We start from the raw sequence: 17,401 nt of genomic DNA, 5'->3' as shown, positions 1-17,401 counted from the left end.
GCTTGTTTCTCACGGCTGTTGAAAGCACTTTGGTATACACTGCCCTACCTTCTTAGATTATGCACGTATCTGTTAAGAGGTACATTTTAAACTGAGTTAGCAGCAGAGATTGGAAGTGAAAATAAAATGTCCAGAATTTGTGTATAGAGTTAATGTGTTTAGGGAAGCCTATTAGCAGAAACATTCCTATTGAAAAGTTTCCTACTGTTGAAATCCCTTAATTGTGATGTTGGTGTAAAACAAATGCTAGAAAACAGTGGTTTTATATTGTCTTTTAAGGCAGTCAAATCTATATAGCTGTTAGTCATACAAATACTTAAGTTGCAAGAGATGTGGGTTCCAAAATCAAGTTTTCTGTAGGGAGAACTAGAGCTGTAGTTCCAGAACTAGATCTGCTTGTTTATGAAAGACTCTGTCTTGTTCAATATTCAGATGAGTGATAGCACTTACCAAACATTTTTTCTGTATATGGTCCAATTCATGATTTTTTGTGAATGGAAATATAGTAATTTCTTCACGGTGCTTATATACTGTTCATGACTAGTATCAGAGCAGTCTAGAAATCTTCATTTGTCTTTACAGTATTCCCAAGGAGCAACAGCAATCTACAGATATGGCACTGAAGAACTGGCATCTGTTCAGGAGGTGTCCAGCAGTTTTGCCTGTCTAGTTAAGATGTCAAGAATGTCCCATGATTGGTGATGTTCTTTGAGTCCAGGCTCAGCTGTCCAGGGCTTTCAGTCATTGTGATGATCACTTCACTCTTTGGAAATTGGAGACTGTAACATTCTGAGTTAGGCACATCATAAAACAATGAACACAAAATCAATTTGCGTTAAGTGAAGTGACAAAAGAAGAAATTGAGCAGATTTTCCAGAGCAGCATTAAATTGCTTTATCTATGAAATCTTCTTTACTTTCTTTTTTATTTTCCAACTCTCACAGAAAATGAAGCAGAGGTCATGAAGGTTAGTTTATTTTATTTTGTAACCCTGAAGAGAAGTCTTACATACTGAATGTAATGAAGTTAATGTGAGAAAATACCACATTTAGGATAACTAAATGTTATCCTAATACATATGCTAGAAACCAAAATACAGTTATGTAGACTTTTGTCAGCTGTAAGTAGCCTCCAGAGAAATTCAGAATATGGGATCAGACCTCAAATGGGAGGATGTCATACTGTTCAGTCTATAAGTACCTCTTGAATACATTCTCTTATTTATAAAAAAAGCTGATAAAAATACTCCAAGCAAACAAAAGATATGATTACTTTTTTCAATGTCCTTCTTTTTAGAATGAAACTGCAAGCTCAACTGAATAACTGTAGGTCGCCTACTTTCTCATACTGTAATCCTTTTATGTTTCTTCCTCATTCATGTCCTGTCTCCCCCATCTCCTTCAAAGTTACTGTTTCAGGCCCTTTTGAGCAGGAATTTATATTTCAAGTCCTATCTCATTGCAGGAAGTTACTCAGTGGATGCTATTAGCAGTTCTAAATCTAAATTTAAAAAATACTACATTGCCTCATTCCTACTGCATTCATGACAAAGGCAAGGATATACTCAACTGACTGTTGTCCTCTTCTTTTTTTTTTTTCTCATTATGTGTTCTTGTTGCAGTCATACTTTACAGCAAAATAATATTTCAGTGTCTGATGTTAAGCATGTCAGATTTTCATACTTTGCACCTTTTAGAAACATCTGTTATTAATGTTAGAGTATCTGTGTATTTCCACAACTGGAACTGAATTTGTTTGTGTTTCATTTGCCAAGCCCGCCACGCTTACAAGAGAGGCAGAAGTTTGTGGTCTAACCAGCTCTTGTTTGTATTGGGATTTTTGTTAAATATTCTTTCAAGATTAAAAATAAGTCATAGTTAATACTCTTTACAGGTCCGAGCATTGCCTGAGAAAAACAGATGACGAAGTGTGTAAATTGACCAAAGCTTCTAAAGAACCAGAAAAAAATAAAGTCTTAACTTTTAGAAGACGAGAGCTGCAGAAGAAAGGTTTGTAGTGAGCAATAATATGGCATTTCACAGAATGACAGAATCATCTCGGTTGGAAAAGACCTTGAAGATCATCTGGTCCAACCATGAACCTCACACTGACCGTTCTCAACTCCACCAGATCCTCTTCAACCCCTTCAGGGATGGGGACGCCCCCCCTTCCCTGGGCAGCACATTCCAACGCCCAACAACCCGTTCTGCAAAGAAATGCTTCCAAATATCTAGTCTAAACCTTCCCTGGCGCAACTTGATGCCATTCCCTCTTTTCCTATCGCTTGTTACTTGGTTAAAGAGGCTCATCCCCAGCTCTCTGCACCCTTCTTTCAGGTCGCTGTAGAGGGCGATGAGGTCTCCCCTCAGCCTCCTCTTCTCCAGACTAAACACCCCCAGTTCCCTCAGCCGCTCCTCGTACGACCTGTGCTCCAGACCCTGCACCAGCTCCGTTGCCCTTCTCTGGACACGCTTGAGTCATTCGATGTCCTTTTTGGAGTGAGGGGCCCAAAACTGAACACAGTCATCGAGATGCAGCCTCCCCAGTGCCGAGTACAGGGGTCAGATCCCTTCCCTGTCCCTGCTGGCCACGCTATTGCTAATTTAAATATGAATTTTGGAGAGTGTTGGGAGATTTTTCCCTTTTTACTCTAATATTATGAGGAGAGCACAGAAATAAAATAGGCATTGCATGGAGTGTATATGTTTCCTCAAAATGCAGTTTTTTACAAATATGGTAAAATATATCAAATAGCTATTTTACATAGGAATAAAGCTATCGTGAATCAGATCTGTGGAAGAAAAAGGAAACTGAGGGAAACCTCACTGCACCTTACAATCTGACTTTATAAAAAGTCTTTTATACTCAAGAATGTAATACATTAAGAATGTTCAAATGGTTTGTGAACTCTGCAAAAATATTTATGCTATATGAATGTATTTATTGTTGAAAAACGATGAGCTCTATACTGACTCTCCAGGACAAACATACTGTATTTTTATTACTGGTTAATAATATCTGCACATTAGAGCAGGAAATGGAGAATATTGCAGAAGATAAAAGTAAGACTGAAGTATCGAGTGCTTATTCTTACTTGGAAGGGAACTGTGAATTTGGTTATGCCCTTAACTAATCGTGCAATAATAATCCTAATTATTTTAGGGAATATATTTTGACAGCCACACGTGATTAAAAGAGGGAAGAATTATCATGGAAGGTATCTGCTTCCATGCATTTTTATTTAAGATGTAACAGATATGAAGAAATACAAGGACTTTTAAGGATAACCCATTAAATCACTACTTTTTTCTGACACAGAAAACAAGAACTATGATGAACTGGAAAAGAGGAGCAGAAACATGAACAGCACCACTCTTAGTCAGAAGGAATCCAGCTCTTTTGATTCTGAGAAAAGGAAAAGAAGATCTAGTGGCCATATTTTTGATTGTTGTAATGCACACATTGCAGAAAAATCATTTCTACTATCTGTAAGTTGCACTTAATTTTAATGTATGTGTTTGTATACACACACGCACACACACTTCAGTAGCAGCAGTAGCAACATCCAAAATGAAAGAATTATACTAATAAGTAAGATATCTAGGGATACTGTTATACTTGTTGAGGGAAAGTAGTTCAGTGATGCATAACGAAGAGTGAGGCATATGTACTTCTGTTGGCAATATCAGAATATAAAGGTTGTGAGAAGTGAATGACAGTGTTTACTTCAGGCAGGAGCATGGAGTAAAACAATTTTGGAAATAAGGTGTGTAGCTACTTAAGTGAGGCTTCTTTCCCAGATGATACAGAACTAATTAGGGACTTAAATGTAAAAATTACAAAGTATACCTCGGGTTATTGAAAGCTTGCAGATGTCCTTTCTCCTCCTCAGTCTAGCATACTCTTCCCTAAAGTTTTATTCTAATCTGTCAATGAGATTTGGAAAAAAAAAAAAGACTGATGGAACCAGTACAAACTGTGATTTATATTCAAGCATTTGAATACAATAAAGGCATCTCTATAATCTTCTGATTAAAACCCCACAGACGCAGATAGTTGCTGAGTCCTGTTCACCCAGTTGACCAAGCCACACATTTGCAAAGTAATAGACATCACTGGTGCTTGGTCTTTCAGTGTCAGACAGTGAGAGAGCTGCTAAAAAAATCAGAAATAGTTTCTTCAGTTTTGTCCTGGTTTCAGCTGGGATAGAGCTAATTGGTTGATTTTTGTTTTTTCCCTTCCTTCTTAGCAGCTATAGTAGTGCTGTGTTTTGGGTTCAGTATGGGATTTGATATGGGAAGAATGTTAATAATGCACTGATGTTTTTAGTTTTTGCTAAGAAATCAAGGACTTTTCAACTTCTCATGTCCTGCAAGCGTGCAGGTACACAAGAAGCTGGGGGCGGGGGAAGCACAGACAAAGCAATGGACTCAAACTGGCGAATGGAATATACCATATCAGCTAATGTCATGCTCAGTATATGATAAGGGTGGATTGAGAAGCTCCACTCGGATTTTTGGGATGGTGGTTTCAAGATTCTCTCTTCCTGGGGATCACTAGCTGGGAACAGACTGGGCATCGGTCAGCAGGACATGAACAATCACATTGTGTATTATCCATTTGTGTTGTCTATTATTATTTTAATTGTATTTTATTTCAATTATTAAATTGTTTTTATCTCAACCTACAAGTGTCCTAACCCTTGCCCCTCCAACTCTTTCCCCCATCCCTGGGAGTGGGGGAGGGTGAGAGGGTGGCTGCGTGGTGTTTGGCTGCAGCCGGGTTGAGTCCATGGCAAGTTTGAATGGGGGTTGTAGTAGACTTCTAAAAGGTTGTCCCTCAGGCCTTTATGTAATAACCTTTGGAATACGAGGAGGGAGAAATTACCCTCACTTGAGCTCTAAATGCAGCTACATTAAGCTGTAATTATTTTGTCTAGCACATACATAAGTCTCAGTGATCACTGATCTGAACCATCATAGAAATGTCAAGAAATAAACATATAACCTGTCACTGTTTCCTGTATTATAGAAAGAGCGAAGATTGAGTTCAACTCAGTCTCCTCGCTGCAGAACACCCCGTGAAGATGAACAAGGTCACAGATCCAATACAACTCTGGTACCGGATTGTATTCCCCGGCTATTAGAAAGAGACTATAAAGACATTTCCACCCGCAACCACTTAAGTCCTGCTCACAGCTGCACAGAGGAACCTGGCTCAGAGTCTCCTCCCAGAAATTTGTCAGAGAAACAGCTTTCTGCCACCAGTGAGGATGTAATTTCACCGCAAGTTAGTACCATCAGGAAATTAAAGATGGACACTTCGCAGTACCTGAGCAAGCTGCGTAACAGAATCAGCAGGGGTGATCAGCAACTTGCTTCAGTTGACCCAAGTATGTACTGATCTGTGCTGCTGACAGTTACTATTAGTATGTTTAGGTACTAGAACTCATGCGTAACTAACGTTGAAACATGGAACAAAAGATTGAAGACACAGATCGTGTTGTTTGTAATGGATTGTGCAGGTGAGAGAACAGTGCTTAGTGCCAGTGTCCTCTACTGGAGTATAGAGGGTCTTGCTCTTGAGAAACAAGATAGACATCAGGATTTTCAAATTCCAATCCTTATTTTGCAGCTGATTTTAGGGCTATGGAAAATCAAGTATGTACTTTTAATGATGCTTAAACTGAGCAAAAAATACTCTCTCTTCTTTGAAACAACTATGTTGTGGCCTGTTTCTTTTAATAGTCAGATAATTTTGAGGATCTTGAGTAAAAAGTGGTAATAAAGATACAAAGCAGTGCTTGTTGCATACACTTTCACGCATACAGACCTTGACTGGCATTTGGGCAATGTACTTTGATATTGCATACTGCAAGAGGGAATTCTTTGCTTGTCTGAAATCCACAATAAAATATTGCCAAGTCTGTGTCCTGTAGTATATGTATACCTTTTTTTTCCTCTTTAGTTGTCCTTTCCAGTGATGATGAGGATGGACCTTCTGAATGCACAGAGTTGCTGCAGGATAATATCACTGACAATAAAGAAACAGACCAACGGTCTGATTTCTGTTTCTCAGCAAAGCTATTGGAAGACAACATGGAAAGTCACACAGAGAAGGTAGTCCAGTTTTTAGCTTGTGTATTGTTATGCCAGCTATTTAATTTATTTCTTCAATGTTTATTTTTTCTTGTATATTAGGACAAAAGTGAAATGCTTACAGCAGGTACAATTAGTTCCAGCAACAAGCAGTAGCTGCATTAATTTATTTCACAGATATAATCCTGGACAGCCTTCAGAAAAGATCTCTGGCTCTTCAGTATTTTTGCAACATACAGTGTATTCATATTTTGAAAGCAAGCATTTGGAAGTGTTTAATATTATGAAACAAAGAATCAAATAGTAACCTGAGATAGAGGTAGACATGATGAAGATAGGTCTGTGAAAAACTTTTTTTTCACACTGCTTTATGTTCATTGTAGTTCAAGCCAGTAGTTTCTTCATGTCATCTAGTCCTCTCTTGTAATTCAGTGCATAGAGAAGTTCAAGGGTCTTTGCTGACAGCAGACAGAGATAGGGTAAAGTTCCCCTTCCTTTGTGGCTAGAGGTAGAATTTGAATCTAAAACTAGCCATAAAGGTTGTTGCCCCGTTTTAGACTTGACTAGCTTTGTGCTGCTTGCTTTGACCTGGATTTGGGTTCCCCTGTAATCCTGAAACAAGTAGAGGAGCCATTGCTGCCTCTTCTCACAGGTGCATCATTTGGATCCTAAGCATTGAATTGGATCCTGTGCCTTTGATATCAAGAGGTGTATTTTTTGTTGCTCTGTGGTTTCATTTTTCACTTGGCTCTAGATTAGTAAAGAGCACAGGTTATTTCTTGGCAGTGGGAGCTTTAGAGGTGGAGTAAGATACTGTCATGCCCTTAAGGACATTGTCAGTAATGGTTGTAATAACATTTAAAGATTTTTAATATGGAATTTTTATATGGGAGTTGGCTTTGGGAGTAAATTCTTACAAACATGAAAACTTCTAAGTTTACAGCAGGGATATATCTCATTTAAAAGCCTGTAGTAAATATACTTTTTTTTTCCCCCCAGTTTTTAACAGAGTCATCTGAAGATAAATGTCCTATCAGTTTACCTTCTGGAAGCACACCTAGAAAAGAGATGACCCCAGGATTGGATGTTGAATTTGATAACCTGTACATTGGGAAATTTAAATGGTTATCAACAGGCCCTGCTAGGGTAAGTTGTTCTATTATGGTGATATTTTGAGAATATATAAAAATTTAATATAAAAATATATAAAAATTAAAATTCTGGTTGAGCAAAGCTAGTGGTACTTAGCGTGGAAGCACTGAGTTTTGATTATTATTGCATCTGATTGCTTTGGCTAAGCAATGGAGTGTGTAGTCCATTACCTTGTATGTTTGGATTGCTGTCAGTAGAGAGGCTAATTGGGATTTTCTGTGGCCCCAGTTTTCAGAGGTAGAGGTTCTGTATAAATGCTGTACTGGAACAGAAATTATACTGAGGAAGCTTTTCATGAAATCTAATGGAAAATAATGGCCATGTTAATGTCACTTGAAATAAATACCAGTTACTTTTCTCAGAAATAGTACAGATATTAGAATAAAGTAATACATAGTGATCAGAGTTCAGATATGTATTATGCACTAATCTTGCTTTTTAAACAGAAAATTGCTTATTTTGTAGCTTTAAAGAACATAAATCAATACTAAAAGCATTAGTGCATAGGCAGCATGCTAGTCACAGGGTATAGAAATGTAAGTGAAGGTGTACTTCAAATGGAGAACCAGCTGCAGGAGTTTCAACGGGTCTTACCAGGCTCATTCTATTGCAATTGAAAAAGAAATGTTTGATCATGTATATCTTTTTTGCTTACAATAAGGCATTTTGAAATCTCGGATTGTAGTAAATTCAGCTTTTTACAAAACACTATTTTTTGTGCTTCAGTTCTGATGCAGTGGTGAAAACATTTCATGAAAATTTCCTAATTTAATATGCTGAAATAATTTGAGGGATGAGTTGAAATATTTTTAAAATCAGTGCTTTTAGGTGGAAAGTGAAAATTTTCCTTGGAAAAAACAACTTTGTACTTACTGTGCTAATGTAAGAGAAACCTCTTCTCTCAATGTATGTGACAACCTTCTGTCAAAGTGACAATAAAGCATTCCTTATTTAGCCAAGTCCTTTTAACATAGCAGCAGTGTAAGTGGAAATTTAAAGGCCTTTAATTCAAAGGTTAATGTCAATAGCAAAGTATATAGTGTCCTTAATTCATATAGTGCAGCTGACAGTCTTTATCATGAGGTGCTTAAGCCCCTTTTGTCCCAAGTGCTCATAATTTTTTCTTCTTCACATCTTTCTGCTTATTTCTCAGTGCTTAGCACCTCTGGAACTGACTTTGCTGTCATTTAGATTCTGCAATATATATTTAGGAGTGTTGTTTTAGGTGAAACAGGCAATATTAAGTCTCAAACTAGGCATATTGGACTTGGTAGTGTTAGGTTAACAGTTGGACTTGATAATCTTAAGGGTATTTTCAAAGCAAAATGTGATTCTATGATACTATTTTCAGTTTATTTGGCTATAAGCAAAAGAAAACGTGCAGATAATTAAAAATTCTAACTTTGTTTTAATCAATTGTTAAAACCCAAACTAATTTATACTTTTAAAATCTTATTTCAGTTTACAACCAAGTGTATTACGATCCCATTTCAGGGTAAGAGAATTTTCTTCCTTTAGCATTCTCTCAACTATATCTTTAAAATATTGCATTAAAATACTCAGTATATATTTATATTATGAATAACTTGTAATCTTATTTGCTTTCAGAAAGACAAATAATTTTTAAAATTTCCATTTTTCAATAAATAGAAGTATCAGTGTCTATAGTGTAAGCATTAAAAACTTAGCAGCTTCTTAACTTTTAAGGTGAACTTGCAGTTTTAGTGGCATTGCCTCCCGCATTCCTGCATATATTAAGTTTTGAATATAACTACACATGTTTTTGAGGTGAAACATTAATCTTTTCAGGTAAGGGTTTAGGCCCTTGGGTTTATTAAACAAAAACATATGAATTGACTAAAGCTAAGAGGAATGTAAGTGTAGATGTGCATTCAATCCATTTTCCGAAGGTGATGTGTGGTTTCTGTATCTTATAGGAGAAGCTTTGTGAGTAGGTCTGAACTGAATTGAATGAAAGTCAGTAGGAGTTCATGATTTGCATTTTTTTTTTCTATATTTGTAGGTACTAACTGTGCTTATTCTGAGCAAAAATATATATTTATTTCATGAAGAATCCTTCATTTAGATGTTTAACTTTTGGGATTACATTTTTGGTAACTTTGTTTTACATAGTTTGATGTAACTGATTTACTATTAAATTCTCAACACGTTTTATGTAATGCCAGGAATAAAATCTACAAGTACTGTTTTAATACACTCTGATCATACTTATATTTTAGTGTGCAATTACTGTGATGTGTGACTTTATCCTTGGCTGTGAAAGATGTGGTTATTTTAACTTCTCTCTTATACAGTGGCTCTTAATAAGAATATTAGGCTGACAGTGGATACTCTGGATCTGAGAAGATTTGGCTTGTGGAGAGGTGATGGTGGCAGTTCTTCAACAATGATAATTTTCCTTTGGTTGTCTGTAGATTATGTGGAAAAAATTGAAACCCAACTAGGAAAGTTAGTTACCGGCAAGCCATGTGAGTAATCTCTTTCCTTTGAATGCAGTGAAAAGGTCTAATATATGGCATGTCAGTAAAGGAGTTATTTTACAGTTGTGCTTCTGGAATACTGAGGAAAGCCTATAGCTTTTTTAAAGGTTGGTCCATTTTGCTTTTCTAAAATGCTTCACTATATATGTATACTTGTATTTGAAAGAAAAAGGTAACAGTGATACAAACCCACTGCTACTTAATAAAACAATCTTGCAACATAGTTCAGCTGTAATCTGCCTGAGGAGGCCTTCTGAAACTACTAGGCTTGTGTATAAATTGGATGTTTTAAGTGTCCTTACTCTTGAGTAATGTATATGCTAAAGGAATGGCTTGGCAGATGAAGGTTGATGTGAGCTTTGACAAGACTGCATTGGTCCATTGCGTTATTATTGGAGAAGGTTTCCAAATGGGCCATTTAGTTTGTAGGGTATTATGGACTGACTCTATCTAGTTTTTCTGGTGTGAAGCTTAGGCGAAAGTTAGACTCAGTTTTACGAAGTATTCAGAGTGGCACTATCATAGCAAGGTTTTTACGTTGACATCATCATTTTGCAATGATTTTGCCAGAGTTGCCTATATGAAATTTAACGGTATGTTTACCCTGTACAATCACCATCTGTATGAAGGAAAATTTTAAGTAATGTTATCTTTACATAAGGAGCACAAGTAGTTTGAAGTGAGATACTGAGTAAAATTTTAGCAGTGACTTACCTTTCCTTGACATAAGTTTATCAGTTACTGATAGCTTCTATAGACACAGCTCACAGTGAAATGAGTGGAATCTGAGTATGAAGCTGTGAGGCACTCTTTAATATTAGCTTTATTTACCTTGATTACATTCTTGTTGTAGGAAAAACCTTCAGGAGTTGTTATAAATATTTGTGCTTGAATATTTTATGCCTTTTAAATATCTAGTAATTCAAATATTTTGAAATGTATGTAGAGACTTGTTGAAACAAATCAGTGATGGTTTTACAGACTGTAGAAGTGGTTGCTATGATTTTCCTCTGCCTTCTTAGTGTGTTAATATTAGAGAAAAATATGTAGTGCCAGGTCTGACAGCCTGAGAGGGGTGAGGCTGCTGCAGCTCCATGTCACCAGGTCCAACCAGTAGCAAGGCTGAAGTAGTCCCAATAGATAGAGCACACAGAGCACTGACATACACCACATGGACGCGTAGTTTGCCCCACGGATGCTACAGACACACAGCACTCATACAAACACAGATGGCACCAACAGCCTCATCCTGCTCCCCTCTGGCTGAGCAGGGTGGAGGCCCACTAGTGAGAAAATACACACACATATATGTATATATACACACACATATGTACAAGGTCAATGCCTCTGTCAGCTGGGCTCAGATGCTCGGTCTGCCTAGGCACTGACCCTGGATCCCAGCTCCCCAGTTGCTGGCACCTGGACATACAAGCCACTGAGGCCAGTTCCAGTTGGTGGAACAGACTATCATGTGCACGCAGGCACACAGCTGGCCAGGACTTCCCTGGTCCCAGTAGTTGACCCTGCTGTGCTCTCATCCTTAGAGATACATAGGCAGTCTCACAGCCAGAACTGTCCCGTAGGGACCTGCTCACCCTCCTGGCTTCCAGGGCACTTCACCCGTTCACCTAGTTTGGCTTGCTCTTCACTAGCAATCACGCTCACGCGCACACACACACTTGCTCCGGTTGCTGTGCTCAGGCCCCCATACACACACATCAAATAGAGTCTCCTTCATCCAGGAGAGACTTATAGAGGGATTCAGTAAGATGGCAGGACAGAGTGTGCTGATCAATGCACAGGGCACGGCCAGACAAGTGTATTAACCAACAAGGTATTTAGATGTGACTTGTCCTTTTTATGCCCTTAGTCCTCTATTTTCCCACGTTTGTCCCCCCACATTACCTAAATGCCTCCCTTTGATTCTTTCTTTAAACATCCCATAATACGCCCTGTGCAATCCCAAAATGTCCTTCCCCTGCATCCCATCACATGTGCCATACACCTCAGCAGCAGCTCCTCAGCCCAGAAGGTGCTCTGGCACTGACTCATCTCCATGGGTTTCAGGTCTGGACCCCAGGGCTGAGGATCTCCTGGGACAGCCCTGGGAAGGGCCCAGGGGGGTGTCCCTTCCTCCCAGCCCTTAATTAGGGTTCCTGCCTGCCGCTGTGCCTGTGTGCTCCTCTGAGCCTGTGGAGGTGGCCCTTTGGTGGGCTGGTGGCCTCTGATGAATGTAGCAGGATATTGTTTGGGCTCTTCCTCCTGCCATTGTCTCTCTGTGTTCTTTTGTGGGTGTGCAGAAAAGTTTTTATCACATAACCTAATAGTTAATGCTATCCTTTCTCTCCTTTTTCTAGCCAAATCTAGCGAATTTGTCTTTCTTGAACTATCCCAACCACTCACAGAATGGAAAGAAGACAGACTAAATGCACTGATTACAGGTGTGAGCAAGAAGAACAGAGCACCAGATCTCTCTGAGGCTTTGTCTTTGAAGCAAGCATTACCCCTGTTGAAAGACCTTTCTCCTGAAGAGAGCTCTTTTATGAGTTACAGTAAGGATCTACTAAAGCAATGTATGCCAAAAGGGGGTACCTTGGAAGCCCATGAGCCTGCAATTCAGGTTAGTGTGTAGCTATTACTCAATTCATGACCACCTGTTAGCATTCACACATTCTAGTAAATTTTAGATGAGCCTTCTTTCTTAATCCATAGCTCAAAAAAACCAGTCACGTTTGTTATTTCTCTTCCACAGTGGGGCAAGATTTGTAGTAAACTAGATTATGTCCATGGAGGGATAGTGTATAGACCTCATCACTAAGTGGCAAATACTGAAACTTAAGCTTGACTCATGGTTGTGTATGCCTAGAACCACAGGGATTTCCTGTCCTTATCCTGTCTTCAGGACAGCAAGTTGGCAGTAATCAAGTAATGAGTGATGGATCCATTTTTCAGTTGAGCTGGAAAAGAAGGTGTCTTATCCCACTGTCCTGGTTCAGCTAGGATAGGGCTAAGTTTCCCCAGCAGAGAAAGGGGAAGGGATCTCCAGACGGGTTATTTGTACCATGCTGATGTCAGGTCTGGGCGCGGGAGCGCAGGAATTTTCTTCCTTTATGGGTTTTGGTCGCGGGAAGCATGGGGCTGTCTGTATCCATTACAGTATCTCTCTGTATATCTTTTGTCTTGTTTACTGTTATTGCTGCTTACTGTTGTTACCATTGCTACTGTTGTCGTTCAGATTGCTTATCACACTGTTGTATTAAATTTCTTCTTATTTTAACCCAGGGTTTATGCCTCACTTCCAGCCTGACCGGCTGAGGGTGGGGGAGGGGCAATAGCAACGTGGTCTCTGGTCCCGGCCGGCCTTAAACCAACACACTCACTCAGTGGGTTACGAGGGGGGTGAATCTTTTGAATTTCCCAGGGCCTGCGTGCGGGTGGAAGAGCCAGTCGCTGCTCGGCAGAGCCGCAGGGTGCGCCGAGTCACCACAGTGCCTCAGAGGAACAACTGTGCTGGTGACTTTATTAACTAACCACTTTAGTAAGTGAATAGAGACAGTTTGGCAGCAATCAGCTGATAAGTGTCAGGAGAACTAATAAGGGCCCTTTGGTGTGAGACTATTTTCCTAATAATCCATCAATGAACCACCAATCCCAATTTAATTCCTACAAAACTTATGCATGTGAATAAGTGTGAGAGAGAGAGAGAGAGCAGAAAGAGGAAAGACAAAAGAGAGGAGGAGGGGATAGCAAAAAGGAGGATCACCGCCCTTGGATCCCATGTTGTCGCAGAGTAGCCAGCATGGTCCATAGGTGACGGGTCAACAAAGACACACGTGGGGTGTTGCCTTTATAGAGTCTTGCGCATGCGCAGTAGGTTGTTCCAGAAAGTTCTCATTTTCTCTGGCTTGTACCTGAGCAGTTAGGATAGTTCTCTCTCTCTGGGCAACAACAGTAGGGAGAGAGAGAGAAATGTCCCCCTCCCCACCTCGGCAGAGCTCAGTCCACTTTGCCCCCACAGGACGTCGCACTCGAGTTGTTGGAGACATCCTCTTTATAAACAGTTTCTTGTTCATGAAGAGTTTGTGACAGAAGGGGTGCAGCAGAGGAGTAGCTCTGTACCTTGCTTGTTCCCCACCATTCTTGTGGGGGCTCCACAGCTTGAAATGCTAAATGATTCCTAAGGCTGCTGGGGAGATGGGGCTGTGCAAGTTAATGTGTTAATACACCTCCCTCTGAGGAGTAAATGTCTCAGCCCAACTCCATATCATTGTCACTTCAGAAATTACGTATGTTTGTTCCCATCGGTAGAAAGCACAGAGACAACAAATCAGTCTGGCTGTGAATCTGGAAACTTGAAAACTGAGCCAGACAGTTCAAATCTGTATCTTTTTTAGGCAAATTAAGAACCAGATTTTCAAACCTTCCAAGCATACACAGCACCTAGTAAGACAGTCTGATATTTGTCTCCATCCTTTCAGGTCCCATTTCTTCTCCAAAACCAATTCTGTGTCAGTTGGCTGAATAATGATTAAACAGTTTTAGAGAGAGGTTATAAACAGATGAAGACCTGTCGTCATTTTAAAATGGACCTAACTTTTTATTGTCTGAGCAGTGGCATGTTTGCCTAAATCATTGTCCTGGTTCAGCTAGGATAGGGTTAAGGGATCTCCACCCGGGTTATTCATACCATGCTGATGTCAGGTCCGGGCGCGGCAGCGCGGGAACTCTTTCCTTTGTGGCTTTGGTCGCGGGAAACACGGGGCTGTCTGTAACCATTGCGGTATTTCTCTGTATATCTTTTGTCTTGCTTACTGTTATTGCTGTTTACTGTTGTTATCATTGCTACTGTTGTTGTTCAGATTGTTTATCACACTGTTGCATTAAATTTCTTCTTATTTTAACCCGGGGTTTGTGCCCTACTTGTGTCTGAGGAGGGGGGAGGGACAACAGCAACGTGGTCTCTGGTCCCGGCAGGGCCTAAACCAACACAATACTGATGTTTATACTTATGCTCTACAGCCAGATTCCTTTTCAGTGATGCAGGATACTCCTGTGGGCCTCAGGCTTGGGGTTTGTGTGTTCTGTTTTACATATTAAGTGATATAATGCTTTTTACTATTATTATTGTTTGGATTTTTTTTGATAGGAATCGAGACCAAAAGTGGCCAGGCCCAGTTATGCCCTTGCAAATAAACAGAGTAGTGGTTTCTATTCTATCTCTCTGTCCTCTGCACTGAATGAAGAATGGAAAGAAGTAAGAGAAATTGGAGCAGTTAAGAAGTAAGTATATTTCATATAAGAAAGAAGATGAAAATGAACTGAATAAACAAATTGCTGGAATAAAAGCTGTGGATTAACTACGGTTCTCTAGTTGATTTGGAAGTGTTGTGTGAAAGATGCTCTAGAAATCTAAAATAATATCACCAAGTATGAATGTAGTTATTCCTGTTTCCATCTTAATAGTTAACAGACAAAATGGACGTGTTACAGGATGACAGAAAAATCTCACAGAAGTTAGAGAATACTTGAGCTGTGACTACAAGCTCATATCATGGATGCATGAATGGGAGGGTAGGGACCTCATGGCTTCTGTGAGTGTCCCTCTAAGTCTGTATCACAGCAGAAGTATTGCTAACTTGAACTGAGCCTTTCTTTTAAAATCTAAGCAATGTTTTCTTTCACTGTTCTGTCACACTCTAGTTTGTCATACAATTTACTAGTTAATAGAGGAGCTTGGTTAACAAAAGACATTAGAAAATATGAACACGCAAACATGTAATGCAGTGTGATACTAGGAGAGTGCTGATGTCTCAGTTCTGTTTGCACTTGCCTGTTAGTCCTCATACTTCTAATATAGCAAACATTAGCAAAGTAAATTGCTCTTAAGAACTCTTGCCTTTTGCCATCACTGTTTTTATTGACAGTATAGCAGTTGGTTCCAGTTAAGTAATGTGGTTGTTAATCTAGAGCTGCTTAAATACTAGTGTTAGAGGTAACTTGGGCAGTTCAAAACCATTTACAGTACCTATGCGGCATGGTGTGTAAACTCAGTTTCCAGCTTGGAAATGTGGAAGTCCTTATTGGAGTTTCAATGAATAGAAAATCACTGTTCATTCATACCATTTGAGAATATGTCCCCTAGTGTTTCTTCCCATTTTATATAGCCATTTGTCAAATTCTTTTATCAAAAATAGAAAACCAAGATGAAGGTAAAAAATAATTTCCTTTTCAAAAGTTTTTCTCAAAATTTCAGTGTGCATTGGGGTGCATGTTTCTTTCATAACACTTACCTATTGGAGGAAGAAATGGTAAAGAACTTTTGAGTTAGTCAACAGTTTTGAGAACTACCAGTTTTAACAGGATTTCTAGAAAATCTTCTACATGTGGAACAGCCATACTAAGAAGAATGTCAAGTAAAACACAGTTTGTCACTGTTGTGATTTGTGTTTTCCAGCTTAATTGTTTATCCACCCCCACCCGCAAAAGGAGGACTGGGAGTCACAAGAGAAGACCTAGAGTGCTTAGAATATGGAGAGTTTCTCAATGATGTCATCATTGATTTCTATCTTAAGTAAGTAATCGCAGCTTTAATTGTACCCTTCTTTCTGGGACCTGATCTGGACTTGAATGTTACTGTAAATGTTGGTCACTAAATACAACAACTTCAGAAGTAACAGTATGATGAATTTGTAAATTGGACTCTTTTTAAAGCTTTTGTATTTTCTCAGCAGTTTCATTTGCTTCAGTTTCATTCTTGTCCCTCTAAAGGGCTGTGATATAATCCAAACAGAATATCTGTGGGAGAAAAGCCTCTTGGCAACCTCACAGAACAGCGCTGGGCAGTTTTAAGCAGGCATTTGAACAAAGTAGAGGGTCTGTACTAGTAATTTATTTACTAAGTTTGCATGAAGTGGAGCATCCTCTGCTATTCTGTGTGAATTCAGGAATTCTTCTGATGCACAGCTTCTGCAGAAAGGAACACAGCTATTACTTCTTGAGGAAGTTGTGCTTGGCTTACCTGCTTCATGTCACCCTGCTAAAGTTGCTTGTGAAAGCAAGTTTTTCAGAACTGGCATTGTGGGTCTTCATTCCCTAAAGATGAGGTTTATTTTCCCTGTGCTGACTTAAACCTAAGCAGAATTCTGGCTCTTTTGAAGGTTGTCTGCAAGAATTCCTAGGAAGCCAGTTAAAACTTCTTGTCTAGAGTGGGAAAGGAATTGTGTACCACAGTGTTTCGATGCAGTTTTACAGCAAAGCCCCTTGTATTGTGCTCTAAACTAGATATAAAGCATGCCACATGGTCCTCTCAATAGCTGTAGCTTCATCTTGCCAGAAAAGGAGGATTTGAATAAAGGAATTTAATGCAATCATCGCAGAAACACCTCTGCTTTTTTAGTTTGTTAGACTTCTGACATTCTCAGTTTTCATTGTGTTGCAAGCTGCATCATGTATGTCTTGTGTTGGCCAAGTCATCAGCTGAAGCTGGAGGCACCTTGTGTAGTATGCCAGCAATTATGAGAGCTTTGGCCTTCTAGGAATTAAAAATAAACACTCAATCTGATGTTTATAGTAAAATGATCAACAGTAAAATCATACAGAATGAGCACTTGTAGAATATTTGTCTTAACTTTCACATGCATAACCTGTAGA

The 17,401-nt window shown here is 39.2% G+C and overlaps 1 protein-coding gene across 6 annotated transcripts in view; it reads left to right on the top strand.

Annotated features, from left to right (window-relative positions):
* SENP7 (SUMO specific peptidase 7) overlaps nucleotides 1–17,401 on the top strand; it is a 54,584-nt gene that overhangs the window by 18,685 nt on the left and 18,498 nt on the right. For all 6 annotated transcript variants that reach the window (XR_012633087.1, XM_074898372.1, XM_074898383.1 and 3 more), the window contains 10 exons: nucleotides 1,894–2,009; nucleotides 3,319–3,488; nucleotides 5,032–5,392; nucleotides 5,968–6,119; nucleotides 7,098–7,244; nucleotides 8,712–8,745; nucleotides 9,566–9,739; nucleotides 12,109–12,371; nucleotides 14,898–15,031; nucleotides 16,206–16,322. Coding sequence is in view for 5 of the 6 variants with exons in the window: in XM_074898372.1 (XP_074754473.1) it covers nucleotides 1,894–2,009; nucleotides 3,319–3,488; nucleotides 5,032–5,392; nucleotides 5,968–6,119; nucleotides 7,098–7,244; nucleotides 8,712–8,745; nucleotides 9,566–9,739; nucleotides 12,109–12,371; nucleotides 14,898–15,031; nucleotides 16,206–16,322 (1,668 nt within the window). In the remaining variant the exon portion in view is untranslated. The remainder of the gene's footprint in view (nucleotides 1–1,893; nucleotides 2,010–3,318; nucleotides 3,489–5,031; nucleotides 5,393–5,967; nucleotides 6,120–7,097; nucleotides 7,245–8,711; nucleotides 8,746–9,565; nucleotides 9,740–12,108; nucleotides 12,372–14,897; nucleotides 15,032–16,205; nucleotides 16,323–17,401) is intronic.

This window comes from Athene noctua, chromosome 1, assembly GCF_965140245.1.
Source record: "Athene noctua chromosome 1, bAthNoc1.hap1.1, whole genome shotgun sequence".
Taxonomy (NCBI): Eukaryota; Metazoa; Chordata; class Aves; order Strigiformes; family Strigidae; genus Athene; species Athene noctua.
This window is presented reverse-complemented; position numbering and strand designations above follow the sequence as displayed.